Source organism: Caenorhabditis remanei, chromosome II (assembly GCF_010183535.1).
Source record: "Caenorhabditis remanei strain PX506 chromosome II, whole genome shotgun sequence".
Classification (NCBI taxonomy): Eukaryota; Metazoa; Nematoda; class Chromadorea; order Rhabditida; family Rhabditidae; genus Caenorhabditis; species Caenorhabditis remanei.
Window position 1 is genome coordinate 19,774,423 of NC_071329.1, and position 18,757 is coordinate 19,793,179.

Sequence of the window (18,757 nt, forward strand, 5' to 3'; positions counted from 1 at the left end):
GCAAAGTGTCAAATGACAAATTGTAGATCAAATCCAGGGCTTCGTTTTTGTAGTTGACAACTTTTTGGCTCCGCTCACTTTGAGATACGCGCCCTCTTCTCTTTAAAACTTCAAAAACGTAGCACTGGTATTAAATAATGAAAATCAGAAACAACTGTTAAATTGATTCTAATATAACATGACATGACTCACTATCAGACGAAGTAGAACTTCCTTCGATTATTTTATGTTTTATATTAGTGAGAGATTGTACTAATCAATAATTGGAATCGAGTTTAAAAAAATTTTGAATTAGAATTAGTTTGTTTTAAAAAGGAATATTGGGCAAATTATCATCAGCCAATTGAGCTGGTTCCGTGAAGAGACGATCCAAGCATTTTTCATAGTCTTCACCATCCCACGACTCATCAATTTGTAGCCGTGCAGTTTTCACATCTTCGCGTTTGACTTCGTAACTCATAATTTTCTTATCTTGTTCACTCGTTAACTTTTGAGTGTTTCCAGCACTGGTTGATTCCATTGTGACTCCTGCATACCAAACCACAGGATCCAACTCGGGATACTTTGAGTAATCCATCGGCTGGAAATGCGGCACCAAATCGCGACAAATGTAATCATGAACTGTTTGAAGTCGTTCAGTTTTTCTATGACGATACAACGTGTGCTGTAATTTTAGGAGTGTGACTACTAGGACTTCTATGGGATAATTACCTTGTCATCAAACTTTTGCATGCACATTTCACAAGTAAGAGAACCATTACGATGGAGCTTCTAAAATGATTTTTTGTTGATAATTCCTAAAGATTGTGAACAAACCAAGTGCTCAATCATTCTTTTTGGGAATTGGCTCGTGTAGTAGCATTGTGAACAGCCAATCTCTTTTCCGTACGGATATTTTGGGCCTGGACATAGTAACATGTGACTTTGCATCTGAAATCTAACATTTACATTAAAATTATAACAAATTGGAGCATTTCATAGACAGATCTACGTACCTCATTCTTTTCTGAAAATACTTTCTGACAACTCGAACATTTATTGAGCAGATCACTGATGGAGCTCATTTTCTCGGTAAACAGTAGCTAATACAAGTAATACAAGCTGGAATAGCCGACAGTAATCAATAATTTTCCTCAAAAGACAAAAATAAACGAATAATGGGCAATTCGAGGAAATACATGCGAACGATCTGTAGAAGCTCTACCCAACATGTTGTAAACACTCTCCTAAATTTCTGTGATCTTTCCACTCTGCGCCTCTCGTGCTTTCCATCTAAACTATGATTCACGAAGTCAATGAGTAATATCTGCTTCAAATTATGTGTTTTTTCTAAAATCAGAGAAACATTTTACGTGAACTGAAAAGAAACAAAAAGAAAACTATTTCCAGAAGACATCGCTTTTATTTTGGCACTGGATGGGAAAATGAAAATATTTTATTGAGAATAGATGGAAATGTTTTTAACAGTTTGTAGTTATCGAAAAAAGAAACTATTCAGAACTTCATAAAACAAGAAAAATGAGAAATATGTTTGGTTTGAGAAATAAAAGTTAAAATATATCTTGTTTATATCTCAATAAATCATTTAGTTAAAAATTTTAGAATAATCCCAAAAATGTCTCAGTCCACGATGCTCTCACTAGTGGTGCTTAATCCGGAATTGGATCAGGTTAAGCATCTGTCATCTGATTTTTCTGAAAAAAAATGCAACAGCCAAAACGTGCTAAAAATGCCCTCAATAGAGGCCATCAGTCTTGGTTAGTGCTCTCCAGATATCTAGAAAACCAGGTAAAACACAGAAAATAAAATTCAAATCCGGTTTGTTTATTGTTTAAGAGAAAAGGAGAGAAGAAAACAACGAAATTTGAATGAAATAAAAAAATGTAGAGAGGAAGTATTAGGAAATAGTGAAATTTTAAATTCTTTGAATAATAATAACGGAAATTAAGCCAACTTCTCCTAATGATTTGACTGAAATTGATAATAGCAACCACGTAATAATTTGGGAAGGGGACACTTTTGAAATAAAATAATGAATATATTGAACTTTGAGAAAGGTAAAGAACATACGTCTAATCAGGAAAATCTTCTTTAACAGAGTTCAATCGATTGCTCAACTGATTCGAATAGTATTCCACATTATCAGTTCGCATTGAAAGTTTGTATCCAACAGATGGCTGTGCTTCAATCCATTTCCCAGTCAATTCAAAAATATCTGTCAAAATCACTTTCGGAATCTCGAATTTTTGATTGGTAAGGTTGATAAGTACTTCTGAGTAACTAAGCATTAGCAATGCCGGTTGACTCAAGTTGAGTTTCAAAAAAAGCTAGTGTCTTCTAGAATTGGTTTGATCGATTTTACGGTAGGTAGAAATTCCTAATCTTTGAATCTTCATTTTCACATTTTTTGGGAATTTAACTATTCTCAACAAATGAGCATAGAGATTTTTCTTCAAGTTTCCAAAATCTAGAAAAACGGATATCTGAAAAAGTTCCATGCGCCTTTAAATGGAACCGCCCATGTTCAGAAACCGATACATATAAGGTATATTGGGTAATTGATTGGATCTATGAGATGTCAAACGTCTGAATCTTAACAAACCTAACTTTCAAAAACTTCGTAGATTAGAGCAGTCCATTTCGACGTTAAGGATTCTTAAAGAATCAAAAAATCCTCACATTTTGACGAAGTGATAGCTTCTCGCCGAGACCGACCGCCTTGCTTATTCGCTACAATGGTACTTTCTTAAACTAAATGTTTTCTGAAAAAAGTCCATATTTTCATCTTCGAAAAATATAAAACGGAAAAGCTTATTTATTGCACAGTTTGAAACAAGAATAATAATAGAAAAACAGGAAACATACTCGCAGCAAAACTAATTGAACGGTCCGAACACACCATTATAAACTGGCGTTGCATAATCACCATCATCGATTTCGAAGTGAATTTCATAGGAGGTGTCAGCTGCTCTTTTCTCGTTCTCGATAATCAGATAGTAGACGTTGAGCTTTTTGAATCCACCCATCGGGAGAGTGATGCATTTAGAAGAGGTATGCCTGCAACTAAGTTAAAATCATACCGGCAAAAAAGATATCATATTCTGCCTTTTTCAGCTGAAAATCCCCAACTTTAAGAGTGTGTCATGGGAAAACTAACTGTCCCACAAAATAACATTTTATGGATCGAACAGACCAAGAACAGAACTCTATTTTTGTAGTTGACACTTTTTTGGACGGACACTCCCTAGCAAGTTACATATCGACAAAGTAATTTCCCCCTCAAATCGACCCATTTCAGTGCAAAATAGTGAGTTTTGAGATGTTGATTGAAAATAACTATAACTCTCTAGGAACGTGTCCTATAAAAAACTGTCAATTTTAAAAATGGAGTTCTACTTTTGATCTGTTTGATCACATAAAAAGTTATTTTGTGGGACAGTTAGTTTTACCCTGACACACTCTCAAAATTGGGCATTTTCAACTGAAAAAGGCAAAATATGTTATCATTTTGTCCGGTACTATTTAACATTGATTCTTGCACAGCTCACCTTTTGTCCTCAATCTTTGTCTCCCTAGCAGTCGGCAATCTTTCAATCTCCTCCATCAATCCGATAACATCCTTCTGTTTTCTGATTGCCACTGAATAGTGCCGACCTCCCTCATAACTGCTTGATCGCCACTTTTCAATCAACTCCTTCGCTTGCTGCCATGAGTAGAACCCTCCTTTAACATGAACCCGAACATTCTTCAGTCTCAGTAGTCGTGCTGGTTCTCCGTTAATGATCAACTTCCTCGCTGTTTTGATTTCCGGACATTTCACTAACTTAATAGCTTCAGCGATTTCCAAAGTGTTCAGAGAGGTGCTCGTGACAAATCCCCGAAGATACTCGAAAAAATTTGTGAGATTCCAGGCACCGTATCCAGCACTTGGCATATCGTGATCTTCCATTCCAACTAATAATCCTCTGTGTTTCTTGGGATTAACAATATCGCGACCTGACATTTTTGTGACCTTCAGGTTATACACATTCAATTTTAAGTCGATGGGCCAATAAATGTCACGGCAAGATGTGTCCACATCTATCACTAGGTTTTTGACATTCACAGCAACGGGATTCCTTCCGAACAGTTTTCGATATAGATACTGAATTGCCTCTCTCCTCGACATTCCTCCTCGAACGCGTTCTCGTTTGAGAAGATCTCCGTTTGCCGAATGAATGCTGAGAGTATAGTTGGTAACCAGAAATTCGTACTTAATTCCGTTGATGTTGATACAATTCCGATCCAGGTGGAGATAGTCTATTCGGATCGGGAGTCTCTTCTCGGCTGTTTTCATGTCTTGGCTACTCCGGACGAGTTGAAGTCTGAAAATCTAGTTCAAGAGCAATCTTACAAGTTAGTGATTACCTGACAAGCGGGTCCATGTGTTCCAGAATTGATGGCCATGTGAGATAAGGGAGCGGTTTCATTCTGCTGAAAAGTTACCATTTTTGTAAGAAGACAGGGTGGGGGCGAGGGTCATTTGGCCCAGATGGTGAGCGCGCAAAACAAATAGAGCAAATCCTACAGAATGGTGGGAGAACATTCTAGGTCACACCTCATCGTACACCATTCTTGTTTTCCCATTGACATTTGGCGGACACCTCGTAGATCAATATTTTTTGAGTTGTCTATTTTTTCTTCTTTTTCCTTCTTTATGAACCAAATTTTCTCTACTAATTCAGAATAGACACACTAAATTGGATGCGATTATATCAGCTCTCTTCAGTGAACTCTTTACCCGGATCTGAGATTTTTGAAAATTGAACGATGGCGCAAAGACACAATTAATTAAATCTTAGGCCTGCAATTTTTTTAAAATTTATAGTTGCATGGTAGATCAAAGAGATGTTTTTGACTCCTTGAGCATTGTTTGCCATATTTTATTTTCCCTTTTTCATTTTTGTCTATTTTTCAGAATTTTTCGAAATTTCTGGCACTTTTCTTATCAGCCCGCTACATTTATCTTTGATAATGTTTTTACAGTTGTTACCATTATTTCTCATCTTTCAGCCATCAGTCGGTTATGGAACTGAACATAATTGCGAAGGAGGAACGATCCCAGAACTCATCTGCTCCAAACTATCCAAATGGCGCAGCTCCAGCTCAACAGCATTCCGTGCTCAACAATCTTGTGTCGAGTCAAAATTCTGGGTCTTCCGAAGGCAACGCCGTGTCACCACACTCACAAGTAGAGTTACCAGAGGGTTTCACAAGTAAAAGGGACATTTGCATTGATGGGATTCCTGCTGGATTCGAGAAAGAGGACCCACAACTGGATCACTTCAGTCTAGTCGCAGGACGGACTTCAACAAGCCATACACCAGTTTTCTATAATGTAAGTGACTCTTCATATTGCCAAAATTGAAAAGGGATTTTCGGTGTTTGCGGACCAAAAACTTCCATTTGAGTTTTAGGCTCCGCCTTCCAGCCAGGGATGTGCGGAACTAAAAATTCGAAAATTCCCGAACGTTTCCGAATTTTATTTTCAAATGTTGGGGGAAAACGGAAACTCGGTTTTACATTTTTTCATAGTCAAAATCAGTAAGTATGCAGCAAAAACTAAAAGTTTTATAACTTTTGACTCAGGTGTGACGTTTTGGAACCGTTCACGTTATTTTTGCAGCATGGATTCTGCACAAATTCCTTTTTTTTTTATCAGCATGAAAATATACGAAATTTCGGAAATTTCGGACCCGAAGTTTTTCCGAAAATTTCTCGAAAATCGGAATTTTTCGAAAGCCCGGAAAAAAATTCGGTAATGTTCCGACGGAAAACAAAATTCGAAATATCCGTTCCGCACATTCCTGGCTGGAGATTACAACAAAAATTTCTAGTCCCCAAACTTTCGGTATCACTCTTCTTGTTTAGAAAACTACTATTAACTATTTGCAGGTTACAACATCAGAGGTCGATAGAAGAATCAATGGAATTGAGAAGCTCAACAGTTCCAGTATCGCGTGCACACTGAAGAAGTTCACTAGAATTCTCTATAAATAATAACTAAGTTTTTTGACTTCCAGATCAAAGGTCAGGAACGGCGGAGAGATTCTACGCAAGAAATTGGAGGGACGCGGTGTGGATCTCGTTCTGAACACAAGACAAAACGCGTCTCCCAACTCGATCATTTCGTTGACAGAAGCCGAAGCTGTTCATTTTGGTAAAGACTTGGACGAGGCGATTGATAACGGATATCCCCAAGCAGAACTGGCTGAAGAGTTTGCTAGAGAGGCGCTGAGCCAAGAAAATGTCAAGTTGGAAAGTTTGTTGAATACGGAGGCATTCATGTGAGTTACTAAGTTCACACAAATGAACTAAACTCTCAATTTTAGGGAATGCATGTCGTCTCTCAACAACATTATCTCATCAGTCGTTCCACCGTGCACCGGACTCCGCCCAAAGGCTTCAAATAATCTCAGCTTGAATCTCGGAATGGAGGAATTCTCTCAAGCGACTCATGGAATGGGAATCATGACGAATCATTTGTGGCTTCGTGAATTGACGACATTGGGGACGGATATGACGAAAATGATGAAAGAGCGAATGGAAATGAAGAAAAAAGATGATACGAAATAACTATTTAACGGAATAATGTTTTAATCAGATTTTTATTACAGTTTTCGAGAAACTTCTTGTTACAGTTTTGTTAATATATTTTTATCCCTTTTCTGTTAATTGGACAACTATTCTTGTTTTTTTTTTGCTTTCGCTCCCTTCTGGATACATATTTATCATCTTCCTTTTTTGATTTATTGTAAAATTTTGAGAATTTCGTGTTTTTTTTTTGCTCCAAATCCACAAAAAAGTGAACCTACCCCCAATATGATCGTTAAACTTACTAAGGAATGATCCAGACGTTTTTCGGGGATCTGGGTCAAATTATATATCGATGAAAAGCTGAGGGGCGTTCTCTTTTCGAATTTGTATACAAATTTTGCAGAACGATTTCATGATAAAAGTTATGCAGGTTTTTGTGAGATTTCAGTACTTAAAATAGAAACTTTGAAGTTACGTAAATCATCCAAAAACTTTGAGCTTTATTTTTTTTTGATCCCTAGAGACATTTTCTTGATCCCATAGATGCGTTCGACAGCATTTGAAAACAGTTTTGAAATCCTGAGATTTCGAAATATCCAACCATATAGGTCATATTTCAAAAGTCTGAAATTAGTCCGGATAACTCCCTAGTTAGCTCATTCTATGGTGTTTGTAGGCCTAAATTGTGGGGCAATCCAAATTTCAAGTTTGAAAAACCGCGCGCATGAGTTATTCACATACAATGTACTCAATCTTACGAGCAAATAATGCACTTGGTATTAAGAGAATATCTATTGTCACCCCATTAGTGTTAGACAAACAATGTAATCCTTAGTCATATGCACAGAAAATAATCTTGGACAGAACACCGTCGTTGTGTAGAGTGACGTGTACCTTGTTCTCACTCTTCACGTAATATTTCTGTTATAATGCCTCCCGGAATGTCTAGCCTTACCCTACGATGTATTCTACAATACATTGAAGCGAACAAACGGTAAATTGAAACTTAGCGATCTTTGGCTCATTTTAATTTTCCAACTTTTACAGAATCCACGTTTCCTTCAGATGTCCAACTATCAAACAAGTAGAGAAATCGATACCGCTATGTTTGGACAATTTGGTTTTCTGGGGAAACACGTTGAAAATAAACAGTGTCATGTACTCAATCATGACATATATGAAACCAGTAGAAAAAGATCAAAACTCAAAATTGGATGAGATAGTAGGCCTTCAAAAATATATTGCGATAGATTTCGAACAAAATAATTCTGGAAAACACTCCAGAAAAAATCGGATTCGTGAAGATCTCGAAGCATTTGAGGCGACTACACGAATGATCAGAGTTTTATTGGGTGGCAGGAACAATATCAATGTTGATAGTTTGGGTTTTCCATTTAATGGCATTGACGTTTCCCATTTGCCAATGGAATTGAAGTTTAAAGCGAACAAGATTGATTTTGGTTCTACTCATTTGAACAACTATCTCCCATTCATTGCTGTTACGAGTTTTCCATTAAAAGAGCTCATGATCCAATATGAGTCTTCGGAATACTTTCAGAACCCAGCAGTTCAAACCGCTCAGAAGTTGTTGATCACAGACTTTGATTTTTTGTTTTTCACTTGGATTGACGAATTGAAGAACCTTCCTAATAAAAATGTGGTGTTGAACTTGTCAGTGAGTCCCTCTATAACCGATATATCGGGAATTATTCAAACTTGGAAATCGTCTGGAAAAGACATCAAAATGTGCTATACGGTCAAAAACTATGAGGATAGAGAGTGGACGGTCGAGGTGGTTGATACAATTCGAGAGGAGTTCAATGGAAACTTTGTAGAATTATCGATGCCAGATGTCAGGTGAGTTAATTATACGATAGCTATAAACTGTTTTCAAACATGTTGAGAACTATTTCCTCCTATTGACGGTTTTTCAGATACAATGAGTGCATCTCGCTCCCTATGAGCAAAACATCCGAAATTGTAATTTTTGGGTTCACAATTTTTGATCCAGATTACACATATCCAATAAGAGCTATCAACATGCAAGTGATTCCCGTCGGGCTTACTGCTCCGATTGATTAATTCCATACTTGTCATTCGACGGACCTCAAAAATACACTTCAAATACTTTTTATCACTAAATTCATAGTATAACTTCACCAGAGTTATTACTCAAAACGCTCCAAAACTCCTTTTTCAAAAATTACTGTTAAAACATTTCTTTCGAAAAATTAACTCAAACCTTTTTTTAAATTTAATTTTTTTATCGTTCGGTTTTTGAATAAACATTTTTCTCTGTTGTGAACTAAATTGAATTACAAGCGACATATACAATTTTTAGTGAGACTGGCAATACGCCATTAAAAATTCAAGTCAGATGACCTTATTTAATAATTGAACCCATAACATTACGAATGGGAAAGGTAAAGTGTCGAAAGTATCATCTGGAGAGTATTGTGTTAGAAAACTTATTTTTGGTTAAATTAAAATGACATCAAATATAAACAACCGAAACTACTCGAAATAGGTTGCAGCTTTAAAATCACATTCGACAGAAATCTGTATTCCAAATTTATAGTCAAACCTTTTTCCTGGCGGACAAAAACTATAACAGTCTAATAGATAGAATACAAGATCATGCATCCATCAACTCGTTCACAAATACGAGTTCTCTTTTCAATGGAGAGAGCTATCTGAAGACTCAGAATCCCATAGTGTGACGTCATCAGGTTTCTCACCTGGTTTCCCAAAACGATCTTTTTTCTGTCTAAGTGACGTGGAGAAGAGTAGGACCTCTGTCTCTGTGTCCCATTATTTCATTGTGTGTAGTCTTGTGAAATCGATGTCTGCCGGGCTGTCTTACCTTTGCCAACGACTGGTATTGGAATATATTAAACCGAATAAAAGGTGAGTGCCATTTTAATTTTTATGACAATTGATATATATTCAAGCTTATGTTTTTCAGAATCCAGATCTCAAGTCAATGTTTGATAATTAGTCAACTCGAGAAGTTACTCCCTTTTCACCTCGAGCGTTTAGAATTTGATAACAATTTAATTAAAATTGACAATATCAAATATGAAATTGAAGAACATGAAGAGGAGCTGGAAGAGATTCTTACGCCAGGTGACATCCGAATTGGTCCCAACCCACGGAGATACATTTCGAAATATACTGAAATTACTTACACAAATCTAAATTCTGGGAAAAGTTACGCGAAACGCGTACCTCTGGTATTCCATGAGGCTATGAAAAGACTGGGATGTGCCCTGTTTGAAGGTAGAAAAGATATTCGAGTGAACATATTAAGAATTGATATTTACGACGACAAAGTTCTCCGTTTGCCTGTTGGATTTTTGGTACGTCCTGGAGACTTGATCACTGGATTCAATAGTCCGCAAGATTTTCTGGCAATTATTCACTCTGCAAGTTTTCCTTTGAGACGCCTGAAAATCTGGTTGAACACTCCGGAAAACTTGGAACTTCCTATGTTAAAGACAGCGGAGCACGTAATTATCAACGGTATCGAAAATGAAAATTTTCCGTCTCTGCCATTCCTCCATAACCGATTTGTCACCTTTGATCTTATTTGGTCACCAGATGAGCAAGTATTTGGCCTAATCAGAGAATGGCTGAACTGCAAAGCGAGAAGTACAGTATGTTTATTGAAGATATTTGATCGAGATGAAACTGAAAACTTATTGAATGCAGTCAAAATTGAGTTCGGCGGAGAAATTAGTGAAAGAGAGGACACGGACGAGAGGTGAGTGTGCAAAGTTAAGTAAACTAGGCAAACTGTTTTGCTATTTCAGTATGCTTACTGATTCAATTTGCATTTCCCTACCAATGACACCTACTACGGTTCTCATTCTGTATGGAATTGAAAAGGAAGAAGATTTCTACGTCAGAATGGAAGTATTGGCGAAATAACTTTTTTTGAAGCCTGACAACAGGAAAATTGACAACTTACAAAATAATTACTCAATAATAATATTCAGCAGATCTGTCCGTCTGTCCGTATGTCGCCGACTCTAGCGCCCTCTGTACTGAACGGTTTTTAATGAAACTTACACAGATCGTTTGGAAATTTTCCCCGGATGATGCCCGTCTATTTTTTTAGTTCAAATAGTTCGAAAATAGGTCACTACGTGAAAAAACGTGGTTTTCAAGCCTTTCAGTGGCTTTCATTTCCGAAATAGGGAAATAGGAGTTCACGGGAAAAATAGTTATACAACTTTTTCATTCTTCAAATGAATTCATTTCTTCACATTTTCGTATGGTTTTGGAAAGTTGTTCTACGAATCTTGGGTCAGATCTATTCTGCAAACTGTTTTTGCTATGAACAACCAGATGTGGACGAGACGAGTCAGATGTTGATGTTGAAGGTTAAATAATATTCAACTGATTTGTTAGCAAGGAATCTAACTTGCCGAAGGTGATTTTCATCCTTTCGAAATTCCGATAAAGTTCTTGAAACTTCTTGACACAGATGAAGTCTGTGAGGATCAGAAGTAAATAATTTCTGATTGGTTAGTAATATTAGAAGATGATAGTGGGATATGATTGGTTCTTGCATCTTGAACAGAGTTGATCGGAATTCCGACTTCCGCTTTCCGCCACTTTCTTCATTCCGTTCAACTCTGATCGTGAAGGACGAACTTCTAATTGATCTGTCTATCCGAGTTGAGCGGAATGCGGTTTTTGAAATGGCGGAAGGCAGACGGCGGAAAGCGGAGTAAACATTTTTTGGGCGGAAAACGGCAAACAGAAGGCGGAATTTAAAAAAAATCGGCGGAAAGCGGAAAGCGAAAGGCGGAAGAAACTATTTTGGCGGAAGGCGGAAAGCGAAGTAAACATTTTTTGGGCGGAAAGCGGCAAGCGGAAGGCGGAATTTTAAAAAATTGGCGGAAAGCGGAAAGCGGATGGCGGAAGAAACATTTTTGCCGGAAGGCGAAAGGCGAAAGCGGAATGAAAATTTTTTGGGCGGAAGGCGGAATTTAATAAAAATCGGCGGAAAGCCAAAGACGGAAGCAACAAATTTCTTGGCGGAAAGCGGAATGAAAAAATGCAAAAAGGCGGAAGGCGGAATAAAATGTCGTTTTTAAGAAGACGATTTGGCCTTATTTTGTTGCAAAGAGCCCTTAAAATGGTTAAAGTTGGGTAAAATTTTGTTTTTTTCTTCGGCAAAAACTGATATCTTTGCTGCAAAAAAAACGAATAAATTTTTCAAGCTGATATCCTCTAGGCGCAAGGCGGAAAAGCTCTTGAAATAGCGGAAGGCGGAAGGCGGAAGGCGGAAAGCGGAATAAAAACATTTCGACGGAAAGCGGAAAGCGGAATGAAAAAAGTGGCGGAAGGCGGAATTCCGCTCAACTCTGCTGTCTATGTTTCCTTAAGAATATTTGTGAAGAAAAAAATCGCTTCATATTCCACAGGAAAGATAAGTCATTGAGAAAGTTTGTCGAAATCTTATCAGTAAAGCAGAGGTGCTTTAATTGGTTTCTATCATAACGGGCTGCTTAGCCTACAAAAACTAATAACAAGTGAAAAATTTATACGATCCAGGAGTAGGAAAAATTATGAAACCTCGATAGTCTGAACCATTTGAGAAGCGCCGCAGGCGCTGAAACACCCAGAAGGGTGGAGAAGAAAAGGAGGTTTAGCAGCCGTTAGGCTGCGTTAACCGACTGGTTACTCAATAATTACTAAAAAAATCGCGAAGTAATGGCGAGTAACAATGTAAGAATGCATACTCAATATATTTTTCTCTAGCCCAAGGAACAGGTTTCATATTTCATACGGTTTCATATAGCTGAAGTGGTGCTCAACTTGTTATGACTAGGTAAATTGAAGCCTTCACATTTTGACAGTAAACCGTTTGTTATAAAAATATACAATTAACAATTAAAGATAAAATTTCACAGTAGAATTTGTAAAAAAAAAACTATAAAGAATATTTAAAAGAAAAAATGGTGACTCGATTATGGTTGAATTTCTGCATCAGTCGAATTGGTTTCCATTTTGCTGTGATCAGAATAAACAACGTGTAGTGCGAAGGTGTACTTGTTTTGACATTGAACCCCACACAATCCACATTGAAATGGGTCTTGTTCCGAATGGAGAAGCGAATGCATCGAGTACATTATAATGTCGTTGAAAGTGATTCCGCAGTGCAGGCATGTCTGAAAAAGAGCTGCTCACATAGAAACTTTTTGGTTATGACCTACCGATATTGGGGTTGTGCCATGATCAGATAATGGTTTCTCTTCAGTTCTATCAGGTAATCCATGAAAATCCATCAAGGTTGGCGATGAAGTAGAAGCATTCGAAATGGTAGATGTTGATACAGTATCCACTGACTCAGATCTTTCAAAGGAACCTTCATTATTCAGTTCTGATAAATCAATCTGGCTCTCATGAGTTTGATTCATCAGTCCAAGAAGTTGTTGAAGAGGTGTCTCACCTTCTAAAGTATTCAGGCAATCATCAACATTTTCCTTTTTTATCAGTGGAGCCAGATGAGTAGTCATTTGATTTGAGCTATTGGAATCATTGATCTTTCGTTTCCGTGGCGTGAGCTCTTTTTTCACCGCAGTCTGAAAATGAAAGTTCATAATGAAATAATAAATTTTGAGTTTTTTAGAACCGATGAGCTAAATCAGAATTCCACTAATTTTAATATTCCAAAACCGACTAAATCTCAATTTACCAGGACTTTTGTAGAAAATTCTAGCTAGACCTAACCTCGAAAGTACACTTGGCAAAAATATTTTCTTATGACAACTTCGAATGAGCGATTCTTGCCATTAAGAATGGTGTTCTTACTCTGCTGTTTGGACTCATGCGTACAAAACATAGTTGTACGGAATGACATTTTTTGATTTCCGGATTCCGGACAACTATGGTAAACAACAAGGACAGTGACAATGCCGGTCCCAAGGTTTTGGACCTTGGCCGTTATTAATAGAAGTTGTCCAACTTTGAAAGTGTGCCATGGTATTTTTGATTGTTACACCCAGTAAGGTTTTTAATGGATCATACAGATCAAATGTAGACCTTCATTTTTGTAGTTGACAACTTTTTTGTACTGGCACTCTTAAGAGTTACGTTTCATTAAAGTTTTCTTAGACCAATTTCAATGTAAGATTGCTGAGCTGTCGTCTTAAAATGACCCTCTAGGGAATGGCCGTACAAAAAAATTGTTAATTAACCGACGTTCAATCTGTATGAATCATTAAAAATATACTTGATGGGACAATCAGATTTATCATGACACACTGTCACAGTTAGACATTTTCAACTTTTCCACCTTTTGACCGGTACTGAATGTTACTCACTTTCTCGTCATCTTCGTGTCCAGTGTGGAAATGAATTAGAAGACGATTTGGTTTATCAAACGTGCGCCGACAGATTTTGCAGTTGCCTGGTTTCTCTGCAGAAATATTGTGATCGGAGTCCAGATGGCTCGTGAGAGACGAGTACAGAAGACATTCGAAGTTACACGAAAGTACGGGGCATTCGAAATGGATCTCTTGCCGAATATGAGTCATTGTGTGGTCTTTCATCTGAAAACGTGATAGAAAAAACTATGCACACACAAAATCTAGGCTGCTCACCATATCCTTCCGAGGATATTTTTTCAGACAAAACTTGCATTCGAACCATTTCGAGTTGTCGTGTAAAGTTTTGTGACGCTGTAAGTTGGTCTGGAAAAACAAGCACTATGCAACTTGTAAGAGAGAGAAAAATGCTCACTCTAAGTGTGAATTGAATGTTGCAGGTATCGCATGTATACATCATTTGGCCACTGACATGCGCCTCCTAAATCAATACATATATCAATACTTTTTAATAATTCTGAAATGAATTCATACCATATGAGATTTCAGCGTATTTTCCAGATTCGTTTTGAACGGGCAAAATGTGCAGGTCAGCATTTTCATGCTGCAATAGAAAACAGTTAACAAAAATAATAGCTAGTACACAGAATAAGAATGAGAAAAAACCTGAATACTGTAAAGAATATCAATCTGTTTTGTCCGTGCCGATTTAAACGATTCTACCGGCCCGAATTTTCAAATTTTCAATTCAAAATTAAAAACTAAAATTTTATTCTGGAAATTTTTCGAGTTTTTTGACTAAAAAAAGTAATTTTTCGTTTATCTTTCAGAAATAGATCAAAAAAGAAACAATTACTTTAAATATTTATATAACTGTTTTTCAGAGTAAAATTAGATGGCAGAAATGTTATGCCAGAAATCAATAGCCGTTCAAAGACATTCGAATAGAGGGAGGGGACACAGATGTCACAAAAAAGAGAGAATAGTAGTGTAACAGGTGTCCTTTGAAGGGATTAAGAAATCAATAAAATGTGGATCACCCTTGGGCTCTTTTCTTATTAGTGTGAAGGAAGGTCAGAAGGAAATACAAACAATGAGAGATCATCCTAAATATTTTTGTGCGAAAAAGGGCCAAGAAGAAAACAAAAACAATGTGTTCGAGAATGAGAGATAACGGAATCAAACTATTGGATAGTAACCATCACATTGATTCATTTTAAAATACAATTCTAGTGTAGTGAAACTTGAAATGTTTTAACAAAAATTCTAAAATTGAAATACTTGTCAATGCCCGGTACTTGGCGCCAATGTTCAAATTTCACATTTTTTCAAGTTTTTTTCACGAAAAAGCCAAATTTTCGAATATCATTCAGAATTAGAAGAAATTCTGAAAAATCATCAGAAATGATCACATTTTCGATGAAAATTTGAGAAAATTTGAAAAAAAAGTTGGAGCCAAATTGGTTCATTTCTTGAAATCCGGGCCTTGGCAAGTATGAAAATTATATATTTCAAATTTGAATTATTTATTTTAAAACTGTAAAAAAGAAATCAATGTCATTACTGGTGATAGGCCATAAATGAGAATAGAAAGGAAAGATAGCAGTAATCCGCCGCCAGATGTTCATATGAACCATTATCCATGACACAATTAATACACATTGAGAAGAGAAAAGGAGGCAGGTGTACTCTTCGATGGTTGTTGCACTTTAAAGTTGGAGAGATAAGTTGCATAATGCAGGAAGAGTGGAGAGCACAGAGTACGTTTGAAGGTCGTCTGTAAGGGGGAGACATGTCTGCTAAATGATATCCTTGAAAAGTAGGAGAAAATGAAAACTTTTTTTGAAAGATTTTAGAGATAAAGCAAAATATGCAAATAAGAAGTTGGTAGGCGGAATTTCAACAGATTGCAAGGCTATTTGTGCTCCAACTTTGGCTCTGAACTATATTTTATGTATTTCTGAGCATTTTAATGCTTAAAAACATTTATTCATTGACTTTATAGCTCAAATCACAAAAATATGTTTTTAAAATAATTAAAAATAATCAGCGTCATACATGAGCTTAATTAGAGACACAGAAGAAAACTTTGCTCTTCGGAGAGTGGAGAATTCCAAATTCATTTCCGCGCATTTGTCCATGAACGTCTCTTGATCGCCCATGATTGGATGTGGGAAGAGTGTCGGAATGGCCGGCTCTGAGCCGCTTGGCTCGTTCAACTTGAGCCAAAAATTGTCCACTGCATGTTTCTTGTAATTGGCTTGCATTTTCTTTTTGAAGGTATTCTTGTTGGAAGTTTCCATATTTGTCTCTTTCATAACATTGGACCACAACGAATCCGGAAAAATTGGAATATCGACCATACTTTTGAAAACGTTTTCTTTCATTTTTTCTTCAAAAGTTTTGTAGGATTGAATAATTCCATCTTCCTTTCCTTTCTGGAGAATTCGAATATACCAGTCATTCAATCCATTCTGTCCCAGGAATGTTTGATAGTCCGGATGTATATTAAAAATGAAATCATCGCCTTGATTAGGTGGATTTGACCAGATATGAGCATTTTCATACCCGATAGACTTCATATAATCGATATATGTAAGTATTATTTCTCCATGCATTGCTCCCCTTTTGATACCTTTCGACTCGAAATATGGCACCGTGTCCAAATAATTGATGGTACACCAACTTTGTCCAGCATGTGATGGGTATTCAGTTACAAACATGGAGAAAAAGGGAACATCGATTCCATCGATCATGTGATAAGCGTAGATTGCACGATACACAAATTTCACGGTTTCGGAGTATTTCTGGATGAAATCGGAGGCGTCAAGCTCTGGACACATTTCGCTTGTGACAACTTCCTTCATTTTGGTAAAGCTGACGACGGTTACTGGTATTTGATGTTTTTTTTGCCTGTTATTTTGTAGAATGAATTCGTTAAGCTTCCTCGCCATAAACTTTGCGCATTCATCCTCGTTGACGGTTCCAACTCTTCTCATCATGTTGAATACTCGCCGTGGTGAACATTTCTTACAGATGAAAGACGATTTGCTTCTGATATTCAATTCGCATACTCTGTGAAACAGCCTTTTGCATATTCCACACTCGTCGATTTCCTCGAGTGCTGGGTTCGTGTTTTCCTTTTCTTCCCAATCGTTTACATTCAAGTCAGCATCCTCGAAACACTTCAGACAATAATTTTGAACTTCATCGTCCATTTCCTTCTTGGGGCACATATACTTGGCTCCTGGTGGAATGCGACACTCCTCGGCCATGCAAAATCTGTTTGAGGTCCCATATCGTAGATCCTTGAGTTTGCAGCATCTTGTGCTCTGAAAAATGAAAATTCAATGTAACCTTTTTAGTAAAGCGCCTAGGTTTTAAAGAAGAAATTGCTTAGAAATATACCTTAGAATTTGATTCTTTTGCTAGATTGGGCTTGGCCTTTTTTGGTTTTGGCTCTATAGAGGACCGCCTGCTGTCAGCTGCTCTATTCTTCTTCAAATCTTTCAAAACTGGCTTAGTGTCGACTTGAGTACTTGTTGGGCCATTATTTTTTGCATTCGCATTGCTTTCGTCATCAATATACGACTCCCATGCTTTTTGGAACTCATCTTCGCGAAGGAAATGTAGTTGAAAATGTTTCTTCAGGTTCCCTTTCAGACTGAAAAGATCGAAATTGTTTTGGTTTAGTGAATTTTAAAGCAGGAACAACTCTCTCATAAATGTCAACTATTTCAGCTAAAATACTTACCGAAAAAGTTTAGAACACAAAACACACTTAAGTTCCGGATCTTTATGCATTTTTTCGTGTTCTTCCCGAAGTGATCGAAATCCAAACCTCTGTGGACAAAGACGACATCTATATGGCTTGTGTCTGCTAGTTTTTTCCGACGAAGCTGAAAAATGCACATTTTTTCAATTTAGAACTATTTAAATTATGTACCTTTTGGAGATGTAACTTGGTTGGGTTGGTTCTCCTGGTTTTCAGAAGACATGTTCCAAAGTAGTGATACTGAAAAAGTGAAAGATAATATAGAAATTAACACGAGACTAAACGAAAGGAAACGGGAAAAGTATGTGACAAGGGAGATTTGAGATATTCATAAAAGGAATATTGAAGTCTGTGGAAATTGACTAGAAAATTACAGAGTGATCCGGCACGCTGAAGACAGCAATTTGAATAAAAGGAAATGAGAGCAGGGACCCTAACACATAAGAGTTCTAATAGAATTTGCGATATCTGGTTATCGCACCGTTTTGCACTGAAAGTGGTATATTTGAGAGAGAAATTACTTTTTCGGTATGTAACTCTCTTGGGAGTGCCCATACAAAAAAGTTGTCAAATACAAAAAATTGAGCTCTATTTTTGATATGTAAGATCCATAAAATATTTACTTTGTAGGGCAATAAGTAACATCATGAGACCCTCTCCAAACAGGGTATTTCCAACGGAAAAAAGCAAAATAAAAAACAGAATATTATTTGCTTTATTTGCTATAGTGCCGGAATGGCCTGTAAAAATACAGAAATCGGCATGGACTAGCCAATAGCATTAGTTGGATGGTTGAAAATGAGCGAAATGGCTCAGCTATGGAATTAATTTTACAATTAAAAAGAAGGTTAGTAAAAAATGAGTCAAGAAAGAAACAGAATCAATGTGCGTCTTTACTAGATGAATGGGAGGTTGTGTTTGCGTGTGTGGATGGGATCAAATGAGTGTCCCCTCCTCCTACCTTTCCCAGGAACCTTTCCCAGGTGGATTAGATTCACAGATAATGTCATTCTAATTGTTTTCTCATCACTGTTCTTCGGGAAGAATTGCTCGATTTTTGACGTAT

The 18,757-nt window shown here is 37.0% G+C and overlaps 7 protein-coding genes across 7 annotated transcripts; 3 read left to right on the forward strand and 4 right to left on the reverse strand.

Moving 5' to 3' along the window:
- Nucleotides 1–307: 307 nt before the first annotated feature.
- On the reverse strand, nt 308–930 carry GCK72_008106 (uncharacterized protein; the record flags this gene model as incomplete). Its single annotated transcript, XM_003105753.2, has 3 exons — nt 308–664; nt 712–771; nt 817–930. 3 exons carry the CDS (start codon nt 928–930, stop codon nt 308–310), a joined length of 531 nt encoding a protein of 176 aa, XP_003105801.2.
- A 1,946-nt stretch (nt 931–2,876) lies between these two features.
- GCK72_008107 (uncharacterized protein) lies at nt 2,877–4,469 on the reverse strand (the record flags this gene model as incomplete). The annotated part of the gene is made up of 3 exons (XM_003105678.2): nt 2,877–3,057; nt 3,549–4,364; nt 4,408–4,469. 3 exons carry the CDS (start codon nt 4,467–4,469, stop codon nt 2,877–2,879), a joined length of 1,059 nt encoding a protein of 352 aa, XP_003105726.2.
- Nucleotides 4,214–6,615, forward strand: GCK72_008108 (uncharacterized protein; the record flags this gene model as incomplete). The annotated part of the gene is made up of 5 exons (XM_003105736.2): nt 4,214–4,395; nt 5,053–5,377; nt 5,935–6,014; nt 6,063–6,326; nt 6,372–6,615. 5 exons carry the CDS (start codon nt 4,214–4,216, stop codon nt 6,613–6,615), a joined length of 1,095 nt encoding a protein of 364 aa, XP_003105784.2.
- A 902-nt stretch (nt 6,616–7,517) lies between these two features.
- Nucleotides 7,518–8,658, forward strand: GCK72_008109 (uncharacterized protein; the record flags this gene model as incomplete). The annotated part of the gene is made up of 3 exons (XM_003105729.2): nt 7,518–7,570; nt 7,624–8,433; nt 8,511–8,658. 3 exons carry the CDS (start codon nt 7,518–7,520, stop codon nt 8,656–8,658), a joined length of 1,011 nt encoding a protein of 336 aa, XP_003105777.2.
- Nucleotides 8,659–9,418: 760 nt separating this feature from the next.
- Nucleotides 9,419–10,506, forward strand: GCK72_008110 (uncharacterized protein; the record flags this gene model as incomplete). Its single annotated transcript, XM_003105718.2, has 3 exons — nt 9,419–9,483; nt 9,542–10,339; nt 10,389–10,506. The coding sequence occupies 3 exons, from the start codon at nt 9,419–9,421 to the stop codon at nt 10,504–10,506; spliced, it is 981 nt and encodes a 326-aa protein (XP_003105766.2).
- Nucleotides 10,507–12,557: 2,051 nt separating this feature from the next.
- GCK72_008111 (uncharacterized protein) lies at nt 12,558–14,519 on the reverse strand (the record flags this gene model as incomplete). The annotated part of the gene is made up of 6 exons (XM_053726646.1): nt 12,558–12,758; nt 12,804–13,172; nt 13,914–14,141; nt 14,193–14,282; nt 14,332–14,397; nt 14,451–14,519. The coding sequence occupies 6 exons, from the start codon at nt 14,517–14,519 to the stop codon at nt 12,558–12,560; spliced, it is 1,023 nt and encodes a 340-aa protein (XP_053590840.1).
- A 1,433-nt stretch (nt 14,520–15,952) lies between these two features.
- GCK72_008112 (uncharacterized protein) lies at nt 15,953–17,914 on the reverse strand (the record flags this gene model as incomplete). The annotated part of the gene is made up of 4 exons (XM_003105683.2): nt 15,953–17,248; nt 17,325–17,580; nt 17,671–17,815; nt 17,863–17,914. 4 exons carry the CDS (start codon nt 17,912–17,914, stop codon nt 15,953–15,955), a joined length of 1,749 nt encoding a protein of 582 aa, XP_003105731.2.
- Between the last annotated feature and the right edge of the window lie 843 nt (nt 17,915–18,757).